This window comes from Ochotona princeps, chromosome 5, assembly GCF_030435755.1.
Source record: "Ochotona princeps isolate mOchPri1 chromosome 5, mOchPri1.hap1, whole genome shotgun sequence".
NCBI lineage: Eukaryota > Metazoa > Chordata > Mammalia > Lagomorpha > Ochotonidae > Ochotona > Ochotona princeps.
In genome coordinates, this window is record NC_080836.1 from 6963924 (window position 1) to 6984147 (window position 20224).

The 20224-nt window shown below is 43.0% G+C and overlaps 1 protein-coding gene across 1 annotated transcript in view; it reads left to right on the forward strand.

Annotated features, from left to right (window-relative positions):
- The window catches only part of LOC131480344 (contactin-associated protein-like 5), a 478118-nt gene that overhangs the window by 339352 nt on the left and 118542 nt on the right, over positions 1–20224 (forward strand). The window contains exon 13 of the mRNA XM_058664336.1: positions 4574–4774. Coding sequence (XP_058520319.1) covers positions 4574–4774 — 201 coding nt within the window. The remainder of the gene's footprint in view (positions 1–4573; positions 4775–20224) is intronic.

A 20224-nucleotide genomic window follows, 5' to 3' on the forward strand; every position in this document is an offset into this window, starting at 1 on the left:
GCCTCTTGGAGTGTAGAAGGTATCTGTGTAATGGGTTGCTGGAAGAGTGCTTAAGTGAGACAAGTGCAGGACACTGGTGAAGTTAGGGAAGGCTGCCCCTGGAAGGACACTGGTGCTTTGCCAATACCATCTATAATGGGAGGAGCTCCAGAGGAGAGTGGTCAGCTGAAATGAAGATGAATGATTCTTCTCGCCTTTTGGTATTTTCTGTTAATCTTCAAGTAAGGATGTAGAAGAAATGGTCATGCTGGAAGAAGCAAGAGGAGATACAAGTGGTTCCCATTTTTATCCCTCTTCTGGGAATGAGGCATGCCCTTGGTGGTCGCAGCCCTCCAGATTCTACAAGGCTCCTGTAATTCCATCAACCTAGTCCTGGGGAGTGCTACCAGTGTACCTGTAACCCAGGTATGGGGTTACACATTCCTCTAGTGTAGTCCTCTCCTTTAGTCCACACCATAAAGCAGGTTGCATTTACAGTAGGAGAACACAGAGGCTGGGAAGCAGCCTGTTTGGCACCACAGCCAGTAAAAGGCATTTCCAACAGTTGAGGTTGGATATGTGTTAATTCCCAGTCTTATTTTCAGAATGAACCAAAACTGGGGTGGACCTTTAGATGTGGGAGGTTAAGCTGTCACCAGAAATGGAACCAGAAATGGGCCTCTGCCATGCATGTGGGAGACCAAGATGGAGTTTCAGGCTTCTAGCTTCTGACTGGCTCACACCCAGCAATTACAACCATTTGGGAAGTGAACCAGGATGGGAGATTCAATCTCTCCTCTCCTCACCTCGCCTCGCCTCGCCTCGCCTCGCCTCTCCTCTCCTCTTCTCTCCTCTTTTCTCCTTCTTCCCCTACCCCTACCCCTTCCTCCTCCTCCTCCTCCTCCTCCTCCTCCTCCTCCTCCTCCTCCTCTTCCTCCTCCTCCTTCTTCTTCTTCTTCCTCCTCTCTCTCTCTTTCTCTCTCAATGAACAGGATCCAAAATACTTGGAATCTTGTCCTCATACTACCCTGTTCTCCCAAACCATTGAGAAAATTTCCAGGTCTCTTTGCTAATCAGTTGGAAGTAAGGAGAAAAATGAGGGGCGAGAAAGAAAGAACAGCCAGAAACAGCACATGAGCCAGTAAGGGTTAGAGAGGAGTGGGAATAAATCACAGCTGAGTGAGTTTCCTGGAAGGCAGCAGGCTGTGGGCTGTAATGGATGCTCCATGAACAGGTTGGGGAAGCACAGCTGCATGCCGACCACTCCCTAAGAGCCTCACACAGGCTCCTGGCCAGGATGTGTGTGCCAGGAATCTGCCCCCAGAGGAATTGTGAGTCTTTTGTGGGTGTTGGAAATCACTTTATGCTAGTTGTCTCTCTTCCTATTAAAGGTGTGGGGAGGAAGAAGTGGGATGGATGCCTGTTCTCCCCAGCACAGGTTCCTAGAACTGTTCTGTTTATGAAATGGGCTCTTCAGGTACTCAATGAATATATTCAATTGAGGGGCTAGGGGCAGCTGTATGGACCAGGTGTTGCCCTGCTTATCCTTTCATTTCCATGTTTGCTTTATATATTTCAACTTAGCTGAAAGTCACAGAGAAACAGAGAAATCTTTTGCCTGCTGATTCATTCCTCTACATGCACAGTATCCAAGTCCAAAGCAGGCCAAGCCTGAAATATGATCCTCATCTCTCCTGAGGGTGGCAGGGATCTAAGGGCATGAGCCACCAACTTCTGCCTCCCCATGTTCACATCACATCAGCACAAAGCTGGATTGGAAGAGGGGCCAGGGCCCATACCAGACACTGTGATATGTGATGCAGATGTCTCAAATGACTTCTTAACCTCCATGCTGAATACTCATCCCCAAATCCTGTGTTTGCTGACCACTAATTTCCGCTGCATATAGACAAAATGGCTATTGTGATCATTTAGCTTTCTGGGTCCAGTTGTGTTTTGTCATTTTTAGATTTTTATTATTTTTTTTTTTTTACTTTGGAGTGTATCTCTATCTCTCCCACATCCATTGGAGAGGATTCATCAAAATGGGCATTGCTGGTCTGAAAATCCTCAGTGCAGAGCTTCAGGTTGGCTTTCTCCAGCTAAAACCACCCTCTCCATTCGATGTCAGGGCTCAGGAGAATCAGTCGCAAAGGCTGACTGGAAGTGAAAACAAACTCAACAGCTCTAGGTTCCAGTCATTTCGCCCTTGTTCATCTTCCTGTATTATGTCTGGCAGTGATCTCATTTATAATGATGTATGTGGTGAGGAGTTCCACATATCAGAAAAAAATTTGTGTTGATTTTCCTAGCATGGAGTGTTAGTTTATCATGTGCTATTATGGATTTGACTATTTTTCCTTTTCTCATTAGTTATTGTGGACATTTAAAAGCTGTCTACTTTTATTTCCTTTTTAAATAATATTTCACTATTGATCCTTAACTTTCCTTTGATAATTGTCTCAGCCTATGTCTGAGCTGGTAACATTTTTGGAGTTCTGAGTTAATTGCTGATGCAGTACCATTTTTGCCACTACAAATGCATAGATCATATTTTCTTTCTTATTCTTTTAAAGGCAAAACCTAGGCACATTTTATTTAAAACAGACTTTATGAAAAAAATGTAATCCTGACTTAGAAGAAATTTGTGCACCTGCAGGTCACCCAGGGCAGGTGTGGAGGACAGGTTGCTGGACAGTCAGAATGTTTAAGCGTAATGTGAGTGCGTGCTGCCTCGGGGCATCTCCCATTTTAGAGCTGGGAAATCCTTCAGAGCTAATGAAAAACCATACCTTCATCTTTTCCTGTTCCTCCTAATTTGTTGAGTCTGGGGTTGGGGGAGATGAAGTGGCTTCTCCCAGGTTGCATGCATTAGTGATATAGATTCACTTACAGTATGTCTCTGTGGTCACTTCTATACTTTTCCAGCGAAGTGATGGCAACGCTGAATACTACTCACTGTTCTGAGTATATGCTGCACTTGTAACTTTCTGCTAATTACCAGTGTTTACCTTCAGGACATATATTCAACATTCCTGTTCGATAGACATACCTTGAGTCATTCCTCTTTCTCCTGGGCCTTTGTCTTCCCTTAACTAACAGTGTGGAAGAGGGAGGAAACCACATGGTGTCTGCTTTAGGTTCCTTTCAAGTCTGAGAGTTTATGAAGAATAATGTTGCAATTATGTGTGCTAGATACTCAGACGACAAAGGCTGTTCCAGTCTTCCTCTTCTCTGTTTCAGTTTATTTCTGTGGATGTTCAGAATAAAATTGCATGTCCAATTGCAGTACATGCTTTAGTGCAGGCTATTGTTAGAGAGCGATTACTACATCCCAGATAATGGATTGGGGCTTCATATTCTGGATTGCCACTCCACATTAGCCATGGTATTGCTGGTGTTGCTAACCTGCTTTTGTTATCACTCCTGTTGTATTTTTAATCAAGCTTTGGAAACATGAAGTGGCTTGTCTGAGATGATTATTGGCTGAAATAGGTTTCAAGGATGAACTTACAAGTCTTAAAATTTATGTTCCCATCCTCTCTTGACTTTTAGGGCTAAATCATGTCCTTCTGCCTGATGTAAATGTCCTCATATTAGCACAATTCTCTTATTGTACATATTTACACATTTGTTTTTCTACCAAAAAGGATTCATTTAGAGAATAAATAATTTTAACAGCTTCTGTTAAGTGCATTGCAAATACAGTGTGAATTGCACAGTTGAAATCTTGTCAGTGATGGATCTTTTGCAGGAGTTTTCCATGTGATGTGTGTTGTATTCAATACAACACCTATGTTTCATATGGAAAATCACTAATGTCTTCTATGAATAAATGTGCCAGTAGCAAGAAGGAACTGAGTATCCTTTGTTACAGTCCTTTCTTGGGGCACCCACTGACTGTCTGACCTTGGAAGAGCTGACTGATTCTTCTTGTGCATATTTTCCTCATTTTAGATGTGGCAATATTGACTCCTTCACTTCCCGTACCTCTGCAGCAATGAATCAGCCAACCTTGAAATGAAAATATTTCAGAAAAAATAAACAAATAGGAAAACAAAAACCCATGGCTGTGTTGGACACATTAGGACTATTTATAGTTATCCCCTCAACAAAATAATACAACAGCTTCCCTAGCACTTACACTGTATAAACATAAACAATCTAAATATGAGTTCAAGTGTATAGGAACAATTAATGTAGATTGCACCCAAATACCATATGTTCGAAATGCGAACTTCTGCACATTGCAGTATGCATGGGGATCCTGGAACTAAGGATTTGCTGTTGGGGACACCTGGGGATGATTGAATGAAATGATGAGATATTGACTTAATTTTGAATATGATTAGGTAATGGCTTAAATGTAAATGAACTAATGAACATTGATGTTTAGCATAAAGCCATGGCATAAGAATTCTAAGATTATTAATAACTCCCATCCTAACTCCAGGAGGTATGGAATTCCGTGACCTTCCTCTTTGCCTAAGTTGAGCACTCAGGAGGTGACTTACAGTTTCTGCTGATTGACCCAGCACACTGCTGAGACCACTGCCTCTGACCTCTCTTGCTTGCTCTTGTGTTGTTTGTGCAGAGGACAAGATCTGGACAACAGTACAGCACAGCAATGCAGAGCTGACACCTGTAAATGGATACGTGCCTGAAAAGTCCTACACCATGACCTTGGACTACGGCGGCAGCATGGCGCAATTGGAGGCTCTGATTGACAGCTCAGACCACTGCGAGCAGGAGGTGGCTTACCACTGCAGGAGATCTCACCTGGTCAACACAGCAGGTAAGGCATGGCCCGTCCCTGATGTTCTGTAGTGGCCCTCCACCCTGGTCCTTGACAGGAAAGGAGTATTTTTTGGGTGCTCTGTCTGCAGTGAAGCTACATGAATAAGGAGACCGGGGTTTGTTTAGTGCTTGCTCTGATGTCCGGCACATAACCTGGTGACTTCTGAAGACTCTCAAGGTTTCTTCTCCATCTCCGAAAGACAGAGCAATGATAGCCATGCTGCCCTTATGTGATGGCGAGGAGTTTCTTGAGGGCACTCTTATTGGAAAAGTGTATTTAGGGAGTGAGAGGAAGTGTAGCACTGGGGAAGGTTCTCTTTCTGGAAATGAGAGCAGAACATTATGCAGGTACACAGCATTTATGTTACCTGGAACGTGGAGGCCTCAGATAAATGCCTGTTAGGAAAGATGAAGCAGAGGTGAGACAGTGAATAAGATCTTGATGTTGCTTGTAATGTCCACAGCTTACATCAGAGTGCTGGTTTAAGACCTAGCTGTGCTGCTTCTGATGTGGATTCCTGATGATGTATCTTGAGAGGTGGCAGGTAGCTCTGGGGTAACTGCCATCCACATGGGAGACTAGATTGAGCTACAGCCTCATGGCTGCTCTGTACTAGCCCTGGAGTTTGTACACATTTGAGAGAAGACCCAGACAATGGAAAACTCTCTCTCTCTCTCTCTCTCTCTCTCTCTCTCTCTCTGCCCCTGTCTGTCTGTCTCTGATTTTTAAGTAGATGGCAGTAAATTAAAACCTTAAAGATAATGTTTGCTTTTAGAAAGAGGAAGACCTAACCCTATTTGTTTTTTCTTATGGTACCCTTTTGAGTGAATGACTGATTTAATTATCTTTATGCTTGGAAACAAATAAAAATTAACAAAAAAAGGCTAGGGTTGTTTATCAAAACCCAAAAGGATTATGAGAGGGGTCAGGAAGGAGAATATCAAAATTTATGCCCACTCTGTCATTTGTATTTATGACTATCCGTTCTACAGTCATTTCATGGTAGAAAACGATTAAGATCTCACGGCTCTAACATATGCAAGAAATGGAATCACAAACCCTTATTTTAAAAAGCTTAGAATTTGAGCCTGGCATGATATTCTAGTGGCTAAATCCTTACCTTACATTCACTGGGATCCCACATGGACATCAGTTCATGTCCTGATCATTCCATTTCCCATCCAGCTTCCTGTTTGTGTCCTAGGAAAATAGTATAGGCCCTATCAAGGCCACGCGACCCTGCAAACCTGTGAGAGACCCAGAAGAAGCTCCTGGATCCTGGCTTTGGATTGGCTCATCTCTGGCCAATGAAGCTACTTGGGGAGTTAACCAGTAGATGGAAGATATTTTCTTTGTATTCATTCTGCCTTTGTAATAAAATTAAATAATCTTTAAAAATGGAGAAAATTAAATAGGACCAGAAGCAACACAATCATAAATGCAAGGATAGCTTGTGGAGATGCACACTGTAAGAATAGCACAGAGAGTAAATGCAGTAGAGTAGACTGTCTAGGGAGAGGGAGATACGGAAATCTGAGCAAACACAAACATTGAGTATTATATAGCATTCTGGGAAGCAGGGCATTGATAACTGCCCCTGATCTATTCAGTTTTTGAGCATGACTGAATCCAAGCAGAGGATGATTACTATTTTCCACAATAATGACTCTGAGTCATCAAGAAAATGTGGCCTTTTCTGTTCAGAGTTACCTGTTTAAAAAGGCAAGGAAGCATGTAATCCATGTGAGAAAACCCTTCATTTCAAATCGTTAAGAAATTCTGCAAAAATCTTTGGTGGTTTAAGGGATAAATGGCAGCTATCTGGAAAATCCACCTGTATGGAACAGCTCTTCCCTGAAGACTGCAGCTCAGCCAGGCATTGCCAAGTGTTTAGTCACGTTTCTATCACTTCCCTTTGTTAACTATTCATTTTCAATTATTTTCCTCCAGATTTGCTAAGTTCTTGACACCTAAGCACTGATTTCTAAGCATGTTTTAAAATTCATTTATTTATTTTTTGTTACAAAGTTAGATATTCATACGATCCAGGAGCTTCTCCTGGGTCTCTCATGTGGGTACAGAGTCCCAGAGCTTTGGGCTGTCCTCTGCTGCTTTCCCAGGTCACAATCAGGGAGCTGGATGGGAAGTGGAGCCGCTGAGTATGACTGGAGCGCATATGGGATCCCAGGTGTGCAAGGCAAGGATTTAGTCACTAGGCTATTGTATCAGGCTCTGCCCTAGTTTTGTTGCAATAAGATTTATTTATTAGGAAAAATGGGGTGAGGCAGAAAGAGAAAGAGAGAGATCTTCAATCCAGTCGTTTATTCTCCTATTGGCCATGTAGTCGGTGCTACACCAGGTCAAAGGCAGGAGCCAGACACATCATTTGATTCTCTTGCATTAGTGGCAGGGACCCAAGAATTTGGGCCACTGCTTTCCCAGGCCCTTTAGCTGGAAGCTGGGTTCAAAGTGGGTCAGCCAGGGTAAGAACTGGCACTCTGATATTAGAAGCTGACATTACAAATGGGAGCTTAGAAAAGTGAGTCACAACTCTGACCCTATTCTTGCATTTTTCTGTGGACTAAGCTTCATATTTGGAGAAGTCTGATCACTGGAGCCCATATAGAATGTCAGCATTGTCAGCAGCTGCTTTGTACATTATGGCATGACTATTTGAACTGGAAAGAACATGGATGTGGGACCAAGCCATGCCGTGAGTGAGGACTCTGATTTGTCACTGACTCTTATGGGCCTCTCTAAGGGCCGGCCCATTTCAACGTCATTGTTGAGAAAAATTCTCACAGGAAAATTCTGAACTAAGGTTACTGGGGGGGGGGGGGGGGGTTTGAAGGAAAACGCAACCATAGCTTTTTATTTTTGTACCAAGTCTAGGAAATGTTATTTGTCCAGTGAAAAGTCCTTGCTCACAACCCTCATCCTAGTAATGACGGTCTAAAATCTATGTAATAATAATAATATAAAAGCATTTAAAGGGGAATTTTTCTTCTGCTTATTTATATGAAAGGCAAAGATCAAAAGAAAGAGAAGGAGGAGAAAAGGAGAAGCAGAAGGAGAAAGAGGAAAAAAGAGCTCCTGTTTGCTAGTTCATTCAATAAATGTTTGCAATGTGTAATATTTGGCTGGGGCAAAGCCAAGAACTGTATCCATAATCAGTTGTTGTGTAACAAACTGCTGTCAGGCATTGTGGCTTAGCATAACAATAATATATATTCTACACATGGATCTGCAGTTTGGAAAGGGTTTGGCCACTCTACTTCAGATCAGCCAGGACACACTGAAGGTGGTAATACAGATTATCAGAAGTTCCCATCACTCACAGTTCTAGAGTTGCTGTTAGCAAAGTGTTGGCAGAAGCTTCAGTCGGCTTGTGGTTGGAATTTATGTATATGGGTAGAAGAGTCACAGAGGGGGTTGGAGGCTACAGAGATCTTTCATCCACTGTTTCACTCCCAAATTCCTTCAAAAGCTAAGGACAGTTGAGGCTAGAGTAAGAAGCCAGCTACAAACTCCATTCTGGATGTCCAGAGTCCAAGTCCATGGACAACATCCTCTTCCGTCTAGGCACATTGGGAGGAAGCATAACAGCGAGGACTTGAACCAAGCATTCTGATGTCCGATGACATTATCTCATGAGATAGCCTTACATACTGTGCTGCAATGCCACTCTTTTTTTAAAATTAATAAGTTAGTTTAACATGTCTTTGAAATATAGCTATGAGAGATAGAGACATTCAGAAAGAGAATTCCCATCTACCGGTACACTCCCAATGTCCTTCAACAGCCAATGACAAGCCAGGTCAAACACAGGAGTGATGCATTCAGCTCAGGTTGCCCATACAGGCATCAGGGTTTGAAGGGCCAGGGTCATTGTCACTGACCCCCAGGGTGTGCATGACCATAAAGTTGGAATCAGAGGCAGAACTTTGACTCAAATGCAGGTAAGCTAATACAAAAAGTAGGTAGCTAAACAAGATCCCACAGTATCAAATGCCAATCCCTTGTTCAGTTTCAGAGTTGGCCTCCAGATGGCTTGTGGGTGTAGTGACTTCTCACAATGTGCTTATTTACAGACAAGATGTTTACCTAACACCTAGTACGGTGCAGAGTGTGAATGTCAAATTAGCATTCCCTCCCACCTTAGCAGACCACCCACATGTGCTCGTTGTAACGTCATCATTTCAGTGAGGAGCACTCATCTACTCAGTTTTTGAAGTAGAAGCTCAAGTCCTTTTCCCCTCCTCACCACCTCATCCCTCATTCCACATGAACGAATACTCCAACTCTCCAGCCCCTACCTGTCACTTCACTGCCCTAACCTTCCTTCAGACTCCTCATGCCCCATGCTGGACAAATTCAGTGGATTCCTGCTTTCTCTTTAGCCGTCCAACATTCATGCAGTTGATCTCACCCAGCAGCCAAATGAAAAAGATATTTTCCAAATGTGATCAAAGGAGTCTTTACTACCATGAGTCCTTAACTATTGCTCTTGAGTCATTAAAGGTATTTTTTTAATTCATGTGTTCACTTTAAGCAAAATCTCTTGAAATTCATGCCATTTAAAAAAATAATTTGCATCTGTGAAATTTTTGAAGACCCCTTATACTCATGAATCTCACACTGTTTTGTACTGGAAGAACATGCTGTGTTACACTGGGTTGACCTGTTGCTGGAATACTAGCATCTTGTATTAGAATGCCAGGCAGTTCTGCTCTGTTCCAGCTTCCTGCTAATGTGCTTGAGCGGCAATGCATGATGGCACAGATGCTTGAGTTCATTCTACACACAAAGGAGACCCAGATTGAAGCTGTTGGCTCCTGGTTTGGGAGCTGAACTAGAAAATGGCGCCACACTCTGCTCTTTTTCTCTGTTTGTGTGTGTTTATGCCTCAGTCATTCTACCTTCCAATTAAACAAATTCTAAGAATTTTTTCATTGATCTTTGCACCAAGATCAGCTTACCATTTAACTCCATTTCTATGAGCTTTTTAAGGTACTTTGGTAAACGTTCACTTCTTTCCTTTTCTTGAAGATTTATTTGAGAAGCAAAGCAGCAGATCCAAAGGTGGAGACAAAGATTCTCCATCCATTTATTCATTTTCCAAATTGCTACAACAGCTGGGACTAAGGCCAGGTCAAAACTAGGTACCTGAAATTCCATCGTGGTCTCCCCTGTGGGTAACAGGAGCATAAACATGTGGGGCGTTGTCTGTGGCTTTCCAAGGTGCATTAGCAGAGAGCTGCAGCAGAATCCAAGCAGTCAGAGCTCACCAGCACGCTGATGTGGAATCCTGTCTCAAACAGTGGCTTGACCCACTGTGCCTCTAGGCCGGCCCACCACATTCTTCTCTGCGGTTCGCAGAACTTTGCCAACAGCAATTCAGCCAGATCATGTCCCCTGCTCTAGTTTTTGCCAAGCCTGTTCTTCCTCTAATGACAGAGGCTTTATGTGCTGTTTTTGCTCAGAATCTTCACTCCACTTACATGCTTGGCTCTTGGCTGCTATTTAGAGTTAAGAAACTAGAGGAAGACGATTTCCAGAAGGGATGTTGTTAGTGCATGTAATACTAAGTCTGCTGATTTTGAGATGCGTATGAAAGAAAACAGGTTGCCAGGCTGTTTTGGAGTGATAAGTCCATGAGGAACCAGAGTAGGGAGTGCTGTGAAGACAGCAACTGCCCTTCAGAGGGAGGAAGTAGAATGAACAATGCAGGGCTGGGGAGCGACAGGCACAAGAAGTGCCTAAATAGCCAATGGTCACAGAGATTGCAGCAGCTGCCATGGAAATGTGGCTGGGAAATCACTGGAATTCACAGGATAGCTGCTGATGAGCAAAAGTAAGACAGAGCAAGAGCCCCAGCTGCAGGATGTGGAGGATCAGCCAGCAAGAAAGCCAAGATGTATTATGACCATGGACCCTGTGATTTCCAATGCCTACATTTATTCAATAGAAATTTCTATGGATGAACAACTCTGAAGTTGTAAATTGCTTGTGATTCTGAATACCATGATGCAAATTCCCATGGTCCTATTCTGTCCTGGCCATAGTGAACATCACTTGCCAGTGTATCCAAGTTGTACACACCATGTGCCTGCCTGTTCTACAGAATTTAGTTAAATCTGTAGACTTAACAAATCTAGTTAATTGTCTTTTAGTTAAATTTAGTTCTTTTGCCAGTCACAACTCTCCTCACTTGATTAGGCAGGAAACGAGCTATCCAGTAAACAGTTACACACATTTTATTAACCTGAGTTAAGATTTGGCTGTTTTTTTATCTAGTATATCAGTTTAGATTGCAGTCAGGATTCACTCAAAATCTATATGGGTAATCATTGTATAAAATATCCCCAATAATAGAAATTGTTTCTATCACTATATCACATTGGGGGAAAAGTAAAAATTAGAAATGAGGTTGCTGACATAGTAATGATATATTTGTATGTTCAGCAGAATTTTGGGATTAGAACTGAGAAAGGATAAAATGTGAAAATCCTGTGGTAACTGAGAAATTACTTTGGGGAAGAAGGGAAGAAGAAAGGGAGGGGCGGAGGAATGTGGAGAGAAAAGGTGTGTATGGAGAGGGAAGGGAGAAAAGGCAGGCAAGGAACAGAAAACCCACTGGTGAACTCTGAATTAGAATCCTGAGTTCTATCATATTTCTATCTTGAGTACAGCTGACCAGATCCTCATTGTGGAGATAATCATGGTCATCAGTGTCCCTGTGACAGTCTCACGAGGATCTGAAGTTCAGATGTTGGAAAGCAAGAGTTATACATCAGTGAACACAAGCTATTCCAGAAGGTACTGCCCCATATGAGCTGCTTAGAGAAGGACAGGCCTACGGGGCCACAGGGGGTCAGAGTGAGAAGGACAGGCCTGCAGGGACCACAGGGGCTCAGGGTGAGAAGGACATTCTTGCGGGGACCATAGAGACTCAGGGTGGAAGCACAGGCCTGTGGTGGCCACAGAGGCTCAGGGTGGACCATTTGTGGGCAGTGAAGAGGCTCGAAAGACACAGATTTTCTGTGTAGTAAAACTGAAATAACAGTTCCTATGTTCAACACTGCACATTCTTCCGTAAGAGCAACCAGGGCATAGAAGGGCTTTGAAAACTTTATAGAAAATTTATAGGTTGGAAAAATATGCACATTTTTTAGCATTTTTAGCACCCCCAGAATGTCCTATTTTATGTTTTCTAAAAAACTAGAAGCATCTTAAATGTGGCTGTATTCATTCCTGAACATCTTTAGAGCTCTTTTAGCACTGACACAAAGTGGACGCCCACCAAAGTTTTTCTTGTATCAGAACAGCCTGCGTGAATCCCTGGTGAGCTAACCTGCAGCTTAGAACACTGGAATGCAGTATCAGGGGCTGGTCTGAGTCCCAGCTGCTCTGCCTCTCCAACCCAGCTCCCTGCTTCTCACCCTGAGAGGCAGCAAATGATGGTCCACCAGCGTGGGAGACCCAGGTGGAGTTCTTGGCTTCTGACTTTGGGCTGTCCCAACCCTGGCCGCTATGGGTCCCAAACCTACCCTGATGCGGTAGATAGGAATCAGGATCTGGCTTTAGAGTAACTGTCTATTGAAAAAATGAACAAAAATCACATAAGATATGATCAAAAAGAGCTTAAAAATCGCAACTGTATTCCTGTTGTGTCTAGGTAAACTAAATTAATCAAATAACAAAAATAAACAAATGTTACAATTAAAAACAAATGGCAAAAGAGGAAGCAATATTTTGAATGTTGCACTGCTCAAGTAGGTCTGATAGTTTTCAGGGACTTTCTAAGAGCCCTGTACTATAGCTGTGCCCCCTAAGACACGGAAAGTTGAGCTAGCTCTTCCGTTATTAGTCAGTGGTGCTATGTAAGAGGAATGGGGGCCCGGGACCTGTGGCACAGGGCATACATTCCTTCTGCTTACAACTCTCATCCGGGATGAACCCCAAAGCTGGAGAGTATCTGATCCTGAGCCTGGAAAGTAGAAAGACAGCAATAACAGGTGAACGGTCTATGTGTGTCTTGTAAACAATGGAAACTTTAAAAAATGAAAATGAGTAGAAAAGAATGTACCACAAAGAGAAAGGATGTGAAAGAATGCTTGTGACTGTCGTCCCTCCCTTCTGAATGTGAGGCACGCCAATGACAAATGCATCAGGCCTCTCAAAGCTAACAGTGATGTTTAAGCCTGTCTGTCTATTCATAGATCCTCACTCAAGCATGAATATGTATAGCCAGAATTTTAGCTTTAGCTAAGATCAAATGTTTGGCTAATGTCAAAGTTAGTTTTACTATTAGGTAATGTTAGAATTTCAGGGTTATTTCATGTAAATGTCAGCATCACCTGGAGAGATCACGTTTGTGAAGTGCTATTTTACTTGATTTTGGGGTTGGAAAAACAAAACACATTCTCAAAATTAAATTTGTAACTCATCACAAAAGCACACCATACATGTGAATATATTGTCTGCATGTGCGTGTGTTGATTGGCTACTGAAGAGTATATAGTTTAAACCCAAATATTCAATGACCTCTTTTAGAAACTTGTCTCTGAGTAATGTCCGTTTGCATGCATGTTTGTCTGTATGCATAAAGTGGTCTGCCACAATGCAGTGCGCACATAGTTTCCCTTGTGCTCTGAATGCTATCAGCACAGTGTGAGAGCTAACAGGATGGCCAGGGCACTGAGCTCCATCAGCCACCCTGCAATAAATGCACTGTATTCAGGTACATTTCTGCAGTTGGGGAATTTGCCATAATGAACAGGGATAGTGGGGGAGAGAGGCTTGGAGACAACACACAGCGCACACACACGAGAGAGAGAGAGAGAGAGAGAGAGAGAGAGAGAGAGAGAGAGAGAGAGAGAACTCTTCTATTTGTTGATTTACTCCCCAAATGGCTTTATTAGCCAGGTCTGGGCCAGAGTGATGCCAGGAGCCAGGTATTTCATCCTGGTCTCTCAAACATAGCTGGCAGGGGACAGCATCTGCTATTTTTTCATGTGTATTTGCAGGGAGCTAGCTTGGAAACAGTGTAGGCAAGACTTGAACCAGCCACTCTGACACTGAATTAAAGGCATTGCAGATGGTCTTTTAGTCATGGGACCACAACATTGGTAACCCACTATAGAGTCATATACTGCTTCATATTTTAGATTTAGAGAAAGTCTTTTGGTTCCTCAAGAGTCTGGGATAAATTCAAGGTGGCAGAATCTGTTCCTGTGTAAGTTGGATACAAGTCATTGCAAGAGTCAAGACCCAAATGGGAGTCTGAAATTGCTTATAAGACCAAACCAAACCATATATACATAATGATGATTAGTTTTTAAATTAGACAAATTATTGGATTATTAAGGCTCAAAATAGAATAATTTTTAAAATTAGAATAATTATACCAGGATATGCTAACCATAGCAGTGGGTCCTAAAAACTAGATGGCTACTAAGTTTTGAACGATGACCCTGGGCATTTGGAGGAGCCCTCTAGGCTTATGTGTATAAAGTCCCCGACCCCTCCTAGAGATGTCAATCTCCTACTTAAGAAAACCTTGCAGAACCATAAGAAACAGTCTCATTGAGGAAATCAGCTATTTCAAGTGTGCACTTGGACTGAAATCCATATTACAGTGGGCAGTATCTGACTTCCCTGTCCATCACCTTTCAAGCACATGCCATCAGTGACCCTCACGGTGGAGGAACTGCCTCCGAGGGTGGGTCCTTCAGACTGCAGTCTGTGTCACAACAGGAATCAGCGCCCCCCCCCACCCGTCCTGATTGCCTGCTCCTTCCTTGTAGTGTGTTTAACAGCTCAAGCTCTGTTCAACCCATCTGTTCTTTCACCACCATTGTCACTTGGATGTATAGAAGTGACTACTAGGCATGTATTATAAGCAGTATAGCCATACTGGAAGTTGTTTATTTGTGGAATCCTCCTTCTGTGTTTTCAGATGACAGTTCCTTGTGGGTATGAAAAACTGGGACCAGGAATCAGAGAGCAACCTTGCTTGTGTTGTAGAGAAATGCAGGGTGTTATCTGATAAAAGGTGCAGGGTACCTTACAGATGAGGTTTGGAGAAGTTCTTTGATATAATGAAGCGTTTTAAGCCTCTTGATAGCTGGAGAAGATTGAGTAAAAGGAAAGGAGACAGGACAGCCAGGGCAGTTCCTGGCTGTGAGGAATCTGAAGGCATCTGTGTGGGACCTGGTAATAGCACTCCAGTCCGATGGAGAAGCCCCAGTAAAGAATTTCTTCCTCCTTCTGAGTGCAGGGTTCCTGGTTCATGCTGTCGCAATGCTTTACTGCACTTGTATGTGCTTCAAAGTCTGTCCTTGACAACCCAGATGCCTGGTGTCTTAGGGAAACCACTCAGGTCGTAGTTGGAATGCAATAGTGTATTTGTCACAAGCTGCAGCGTTCATGTGGGGAGCCCTGTTGTGTCCCACCTGCTCTGTGAAGCTATTTTGGTGACGATAAGTGCAAGGTCTCCCACAGGTCTTCCTCAGGACCCTTGGGTCTTTGGAGGGAGTGTTCTGTCTTGCCTTAGGACAATATGAATTTCATTTCTCATCCTCCAAACATACCTGCTTATACAGTTTACCTAAAGGTTAAGAATTATGAGTCTGATTAAGAGGATGGAGCACTCCACTACATGAACTTTAATAGTGCATGGAAAACACACCCCATATCTTCATTTTCAGAGCCTCAGTCACTTCCATGTCCCTTCTCTCTTCCTTGTTTTTTTCTTTCTGCAACACTTAATGAAAACTGAATGGTAGCAATGGCTGCTATGGTGATGAAATAGGAAAGGAGATCACCATTCTTGCTGATTTCTTTCTCTTTTCCCCATTAAGTGTAGCTGAAGCCAGCAGCATCCTTGAGGAAATTTCCTTTGCTGGTCAATGTCATTGCTTGGAGAGGAGGCCCGAAGGACGAAGGACGGAAAATTGTCCTGAAGGCTTGCTCACAGACAGGGTCGATGAAACTCATTCATCAAATGATAAATTCGGAACCTTGCTTTCTTCCTGAAATTGAAAGGCCATCACAGTAGAAAGTGAATATTGTAAAGGTTAAATGCAAGTGATTGATGGTGAGGCTCAGTGAGCTCCCTGGGGTGGTACCTCTCCCCGCTATGAAACTGTCATGTTCTGCTTCCATTTATACATAACAGTTAGGGCCTCCTGCCTGTCTCTGAGAGCACACTTTCCTCCAAGGGCTTGCACCGTGAGCCACGAATAGACTTCTTCATGTGTCAGGGCTTTCCTTTGGGGCTTTTTACTTAGGGCCCTAATGCTTAAACGCTTAAGCACTGACATCTGAAATAGCTCACCAAAAGGCTGTTTAGCATGACACACATTGAGCAGGCATTGAGGTCCAAAGAGCAAAACTGAGCATATGTTGAGTCATTACAGAACAAAAGAAATTACTCAGGACATTGAATCTTGTGCAGTGAGGCCTTCAGAAGCGCTTTATTTACCAAGACTTGGCAAATTCCAGCTGCTCTTCCATGCTACGTCCTCTGCTGGTTCTCTCTAATGGCCTATATGTGAGTTCAGAGATTTCCAAGGTGTAAAAACACAGGAACCATTTACATGGTGCATGGATGAACATCTAAGATGTGTTTCAGTCCAAGAAATAAAATGAAAAGGTGCATTTTGCAAGGGATAATAATATGGATATGAAATAGTAGTGCATTTCAAAGTGAATACACATGCTATAGGAAATGAGCGATGCACTCAGGGAGTGCCAGGCAGTTTCTGAATGCAAAACTACAGATCCGTATTTGGCATTGTGATTAAAATGAGCCTTGGGTGTCTCATGTCCCATATCAGAGTACTAATTCATCTTTCATTTCTAGCTTCCTACTTACACACGCCATAGAAGAAAGTAGGTGGTGATTTCTTGGGCAGCAGGAATCCTGACACCCACAGCAGACACTGACGTCCTTCTGAAGGACAAGCAATTGTATGTGTCCCCCCACCTTTCTTGATTTTACCTGTCACTGAATCATGGATGTACTTAGCAGAATATCACCACTAACAAGAAATATTTAGAAAGATCCTACTTTTTGGTGGTGATGAGTTAAGTGTAGCTGTCCAAGTATATACGTGGGGATTTTTTAGGGCCATCTTTGGAGACACTGTAACCTAACTTTGGTCTCAGCTAAACATAGGCATAATAAACAATGACTTATCATTATAGCTTATAGACTGAGTGATCCTAGTCCGTGTCTTGATCCTTCTCAACCGTAGTTGTGGATGTGAGTTGAGCTTGTCAGAATTAAGGAAAATCATTTTCCGGGAAGACCCTCACAATTTGAGCTGTGTGCTTAATTTCACTTTTTTTTTAAAAAAAATTTTATACAATTTAGTTGGCTCTCCCTTCCTCGTCCTCCAAGTGCCCTCCCTCCCCTTCTGTTCTCCCCTCCAGTTTCACAATATGTGTCTTTCATGACTTTTCCGAAGTCTGTCATGCTGCCGCTGGAGTGTCCCCCAGCAATACCACTTCTAGGAATATATCCAAAAGACTCGCTACACAGGAAAGCGACATACACTACTGTTAAGGTTAAAAGAGAAGGGCTTGTATTATAGTTTAAAAGGTTAAGTTGCCATATTCAATATCAGCATCCCGTATCAGAGTGCCAGTTTGAGTTCTGGATGTTTCCCAGAAGATGTAGTTTCTTGCTAAGGCTCCTGGAAAGGCAGTGAAAGATGGTCCGAATACGTGGACCACTCCACTCAGGTGGGAGACCACATCGGGAGTACTGGCTTCTGGCCACGGCATCACGCAGCCCTGGCTGCTACTATCGTTTGTGGAGTTAGTTAATGGATGGAAACATGCTCTCTCTCTTTTTTCTCTGTCTCCCTCCTTACTTCCCTCCCTCTTTCAATCTCTCACTTTCTTTGCCCTTAAATTAGTAAATAAAGAAGTCTTTTTGTAAATACTGCTGTATTTTTAAGCAGTAGTGAACTGATAAGGGGCAAGTGTTGACTTAGCCGCAGAGTTGTGGTGCTCTATTTTAAACCAGAAGATCAACTTCAGAAATTAACTCCTGTTGAAGATATTAATATGTTCTCAGAATGTGTGTGTTTTTTTTAACGGATTTAACTTGGTAATTATGGTTGTGTTGAAGGCATGTATGATGATGGTTAAGATGAGCAACACTGGGCCCGGTGGCATGGCCTAGAGGCTAAAGTCCTCGCCTTGAACGCCCCAGGATCCCATATGGGCGCTGGTTCTAATCCCGGCAACTCCACTTCCCATCCAACTTCCTGCTTGTGGCCTGGGAAAGCAGTCGAGGACGGCCCAAAGCTTTGGGACCCTGCACTCATGTGGGAGACCTGGAAGAGGTTCCTAGTTCCCAGCTTTGGATCGGCGAAGCACCGGCCATTGCGGCTCACTTGGAGAGTGAATCATCGGATGGAAGATCTTCCTCTCTGTCTTTCCTCCTCTCTGTATATCTGAGTTTGTAATAAAAAATAAATAAATAAATCTTTAAAAAAAAGATGAGCAACACCAATGTAAAAATCAATAGTTTCTATAGACACTATAGACACACCGTAGCATCATAAACAATGTCTGGGTGTTGCTTAATAACTTTTCCTGGATCTCAGACTGATTTTATACATGGCTTAGATATTTCATATTTCTTGAGCTCTTCAGACATGAGAGTACGCATTAAACTTAGTTTGTTGGGACTCACTTGTATAGAACGTAACCTATCTACAAGTCAATTAAAAGCAGCACCCATTAACTGAATATTTCCTTTGTGGCAGAAAAACAGGCCAATACTAACTTCACATGCATTGATTGTTTTGAGTTTTATATGGAAACATCAGAAACACGTAAGTGCTGATCAATTTTGTAGTCATCTGCTATAAGGGAAAAAGTGGAGATCTCAACTTACTTCTTAAAAGGTGCTCATGTATTTTCACAATGAAGTGCTAATTTTTAGCAGTTTTATTAAGACATATTTGTTCTCTGAAATGTATAATTCAGTGAAAGTTAGTTCAAGGAGTCGCAAACATCACCACTAACTTTAGACCATTTGTAACAACCTTACATAACTTTATCATCATCACCAATTCCTGAGTTGACTGTGAGCCTTCCCACTGAAACCAGGACTGTCCCAACATCAGATGCCAACATCCCAAGCAACCCTTATGTGGCAATGTGGAGATGCAGGAATTTGAAGATTTTTTTCCCCCTCAGAATTCTAAGATTTCTTCCAGAATGGGAGAGCTTGAGGTCTCGGGGAGATGTACGTTGATGCCCAGCCTTGGGAGATAGTGTGTCCTGACAATTGTGCTAACTGAGCCCTCGGAGCTCTGATGTGAGGTGGTAAAGTGGAGCATAGCAAACGCTCCACTCTTTCAAGAAGCTAGGGAGTGGGTGTTCCAGATCTTTCCATGACATCCTGCTCTGATGGCGGTCAGGTGGAGCAACCAACTTCTCTGGATACCCTCCATGCTCATGCCTGTCCTTCCTCTGTCCGCACAGCCAGGACCTTCACTGCTGCTTCTCCGATTTCTTCCAAGAAAAATTAATTCACTCCAATGCAGCATAGAAGTCTGATCACTTCTTAGTATTCCTATGTCTTGGACAGATATGTGGTGCATTATAGACACTCGGGAAATATTTAGGAAATAGTGAAAGTGCCTTTCCTTGCAGAATTCCAAAAATATGATAGGCAGGGTGTAAAAATCCAGCTGCACAACTGTTTTATGCAGAAAAGTAAAGAAAGAGTGTCAGCTGCACTGTCACCTTCTTAAGAAGGATCAATGGGCAGGGATAAAGGCATGGAAGGCAGGCAGGGCACAGAGGTATGCATCATCTTCTGGTTCAGGAGGAATCCCTGTAGCAGACAACCTAGACTAACCTGCCGAGCAGCAGATCTCAAGGAACTGAGCTGAGCTAAGAACCTGTCTTTTGGTGCACGCCTGGGTGACCAGGGTTTGGGTTGCAGGAGGGTTGTTAACTGGGGACAGCTGTCACTTTCCTAAATTTCTTTTTTTTTTTTTGAAGATTTATTTATTTTTATTGGCAGGTCAGATATACAGAGAGGAGAGAGAGAGAGGAAGATCTTCTTTCCCTGATTCACTCCCCAAGTGGCCACAATGGCCAGAGCTGTGCTGATCTGAAACCAGGATCCCGGAGCCTCTTCTGGTCTCCTGTATGAGTGCAAGGTCCCAAGGCTTTGGGCCATCTTTGACTGCTTTCCCAAGCTGCAAGCAGGGAGCTGGATGGGAAACAGGGCTGCCGGGATATGAACTGCTGCTGATATGGGATCCTGGCCAGTGCAAGGAGAGGACTTTAGCAACTAGGCTACTGTGCTGGGTCCAAGAGAGATTTTTTTTAATTCCACTAGTTAACTCCCCAAATGGCTATAATATCTGAGATATGGGTAGACTAAAGCCAGGAGGCTGATTATCCATT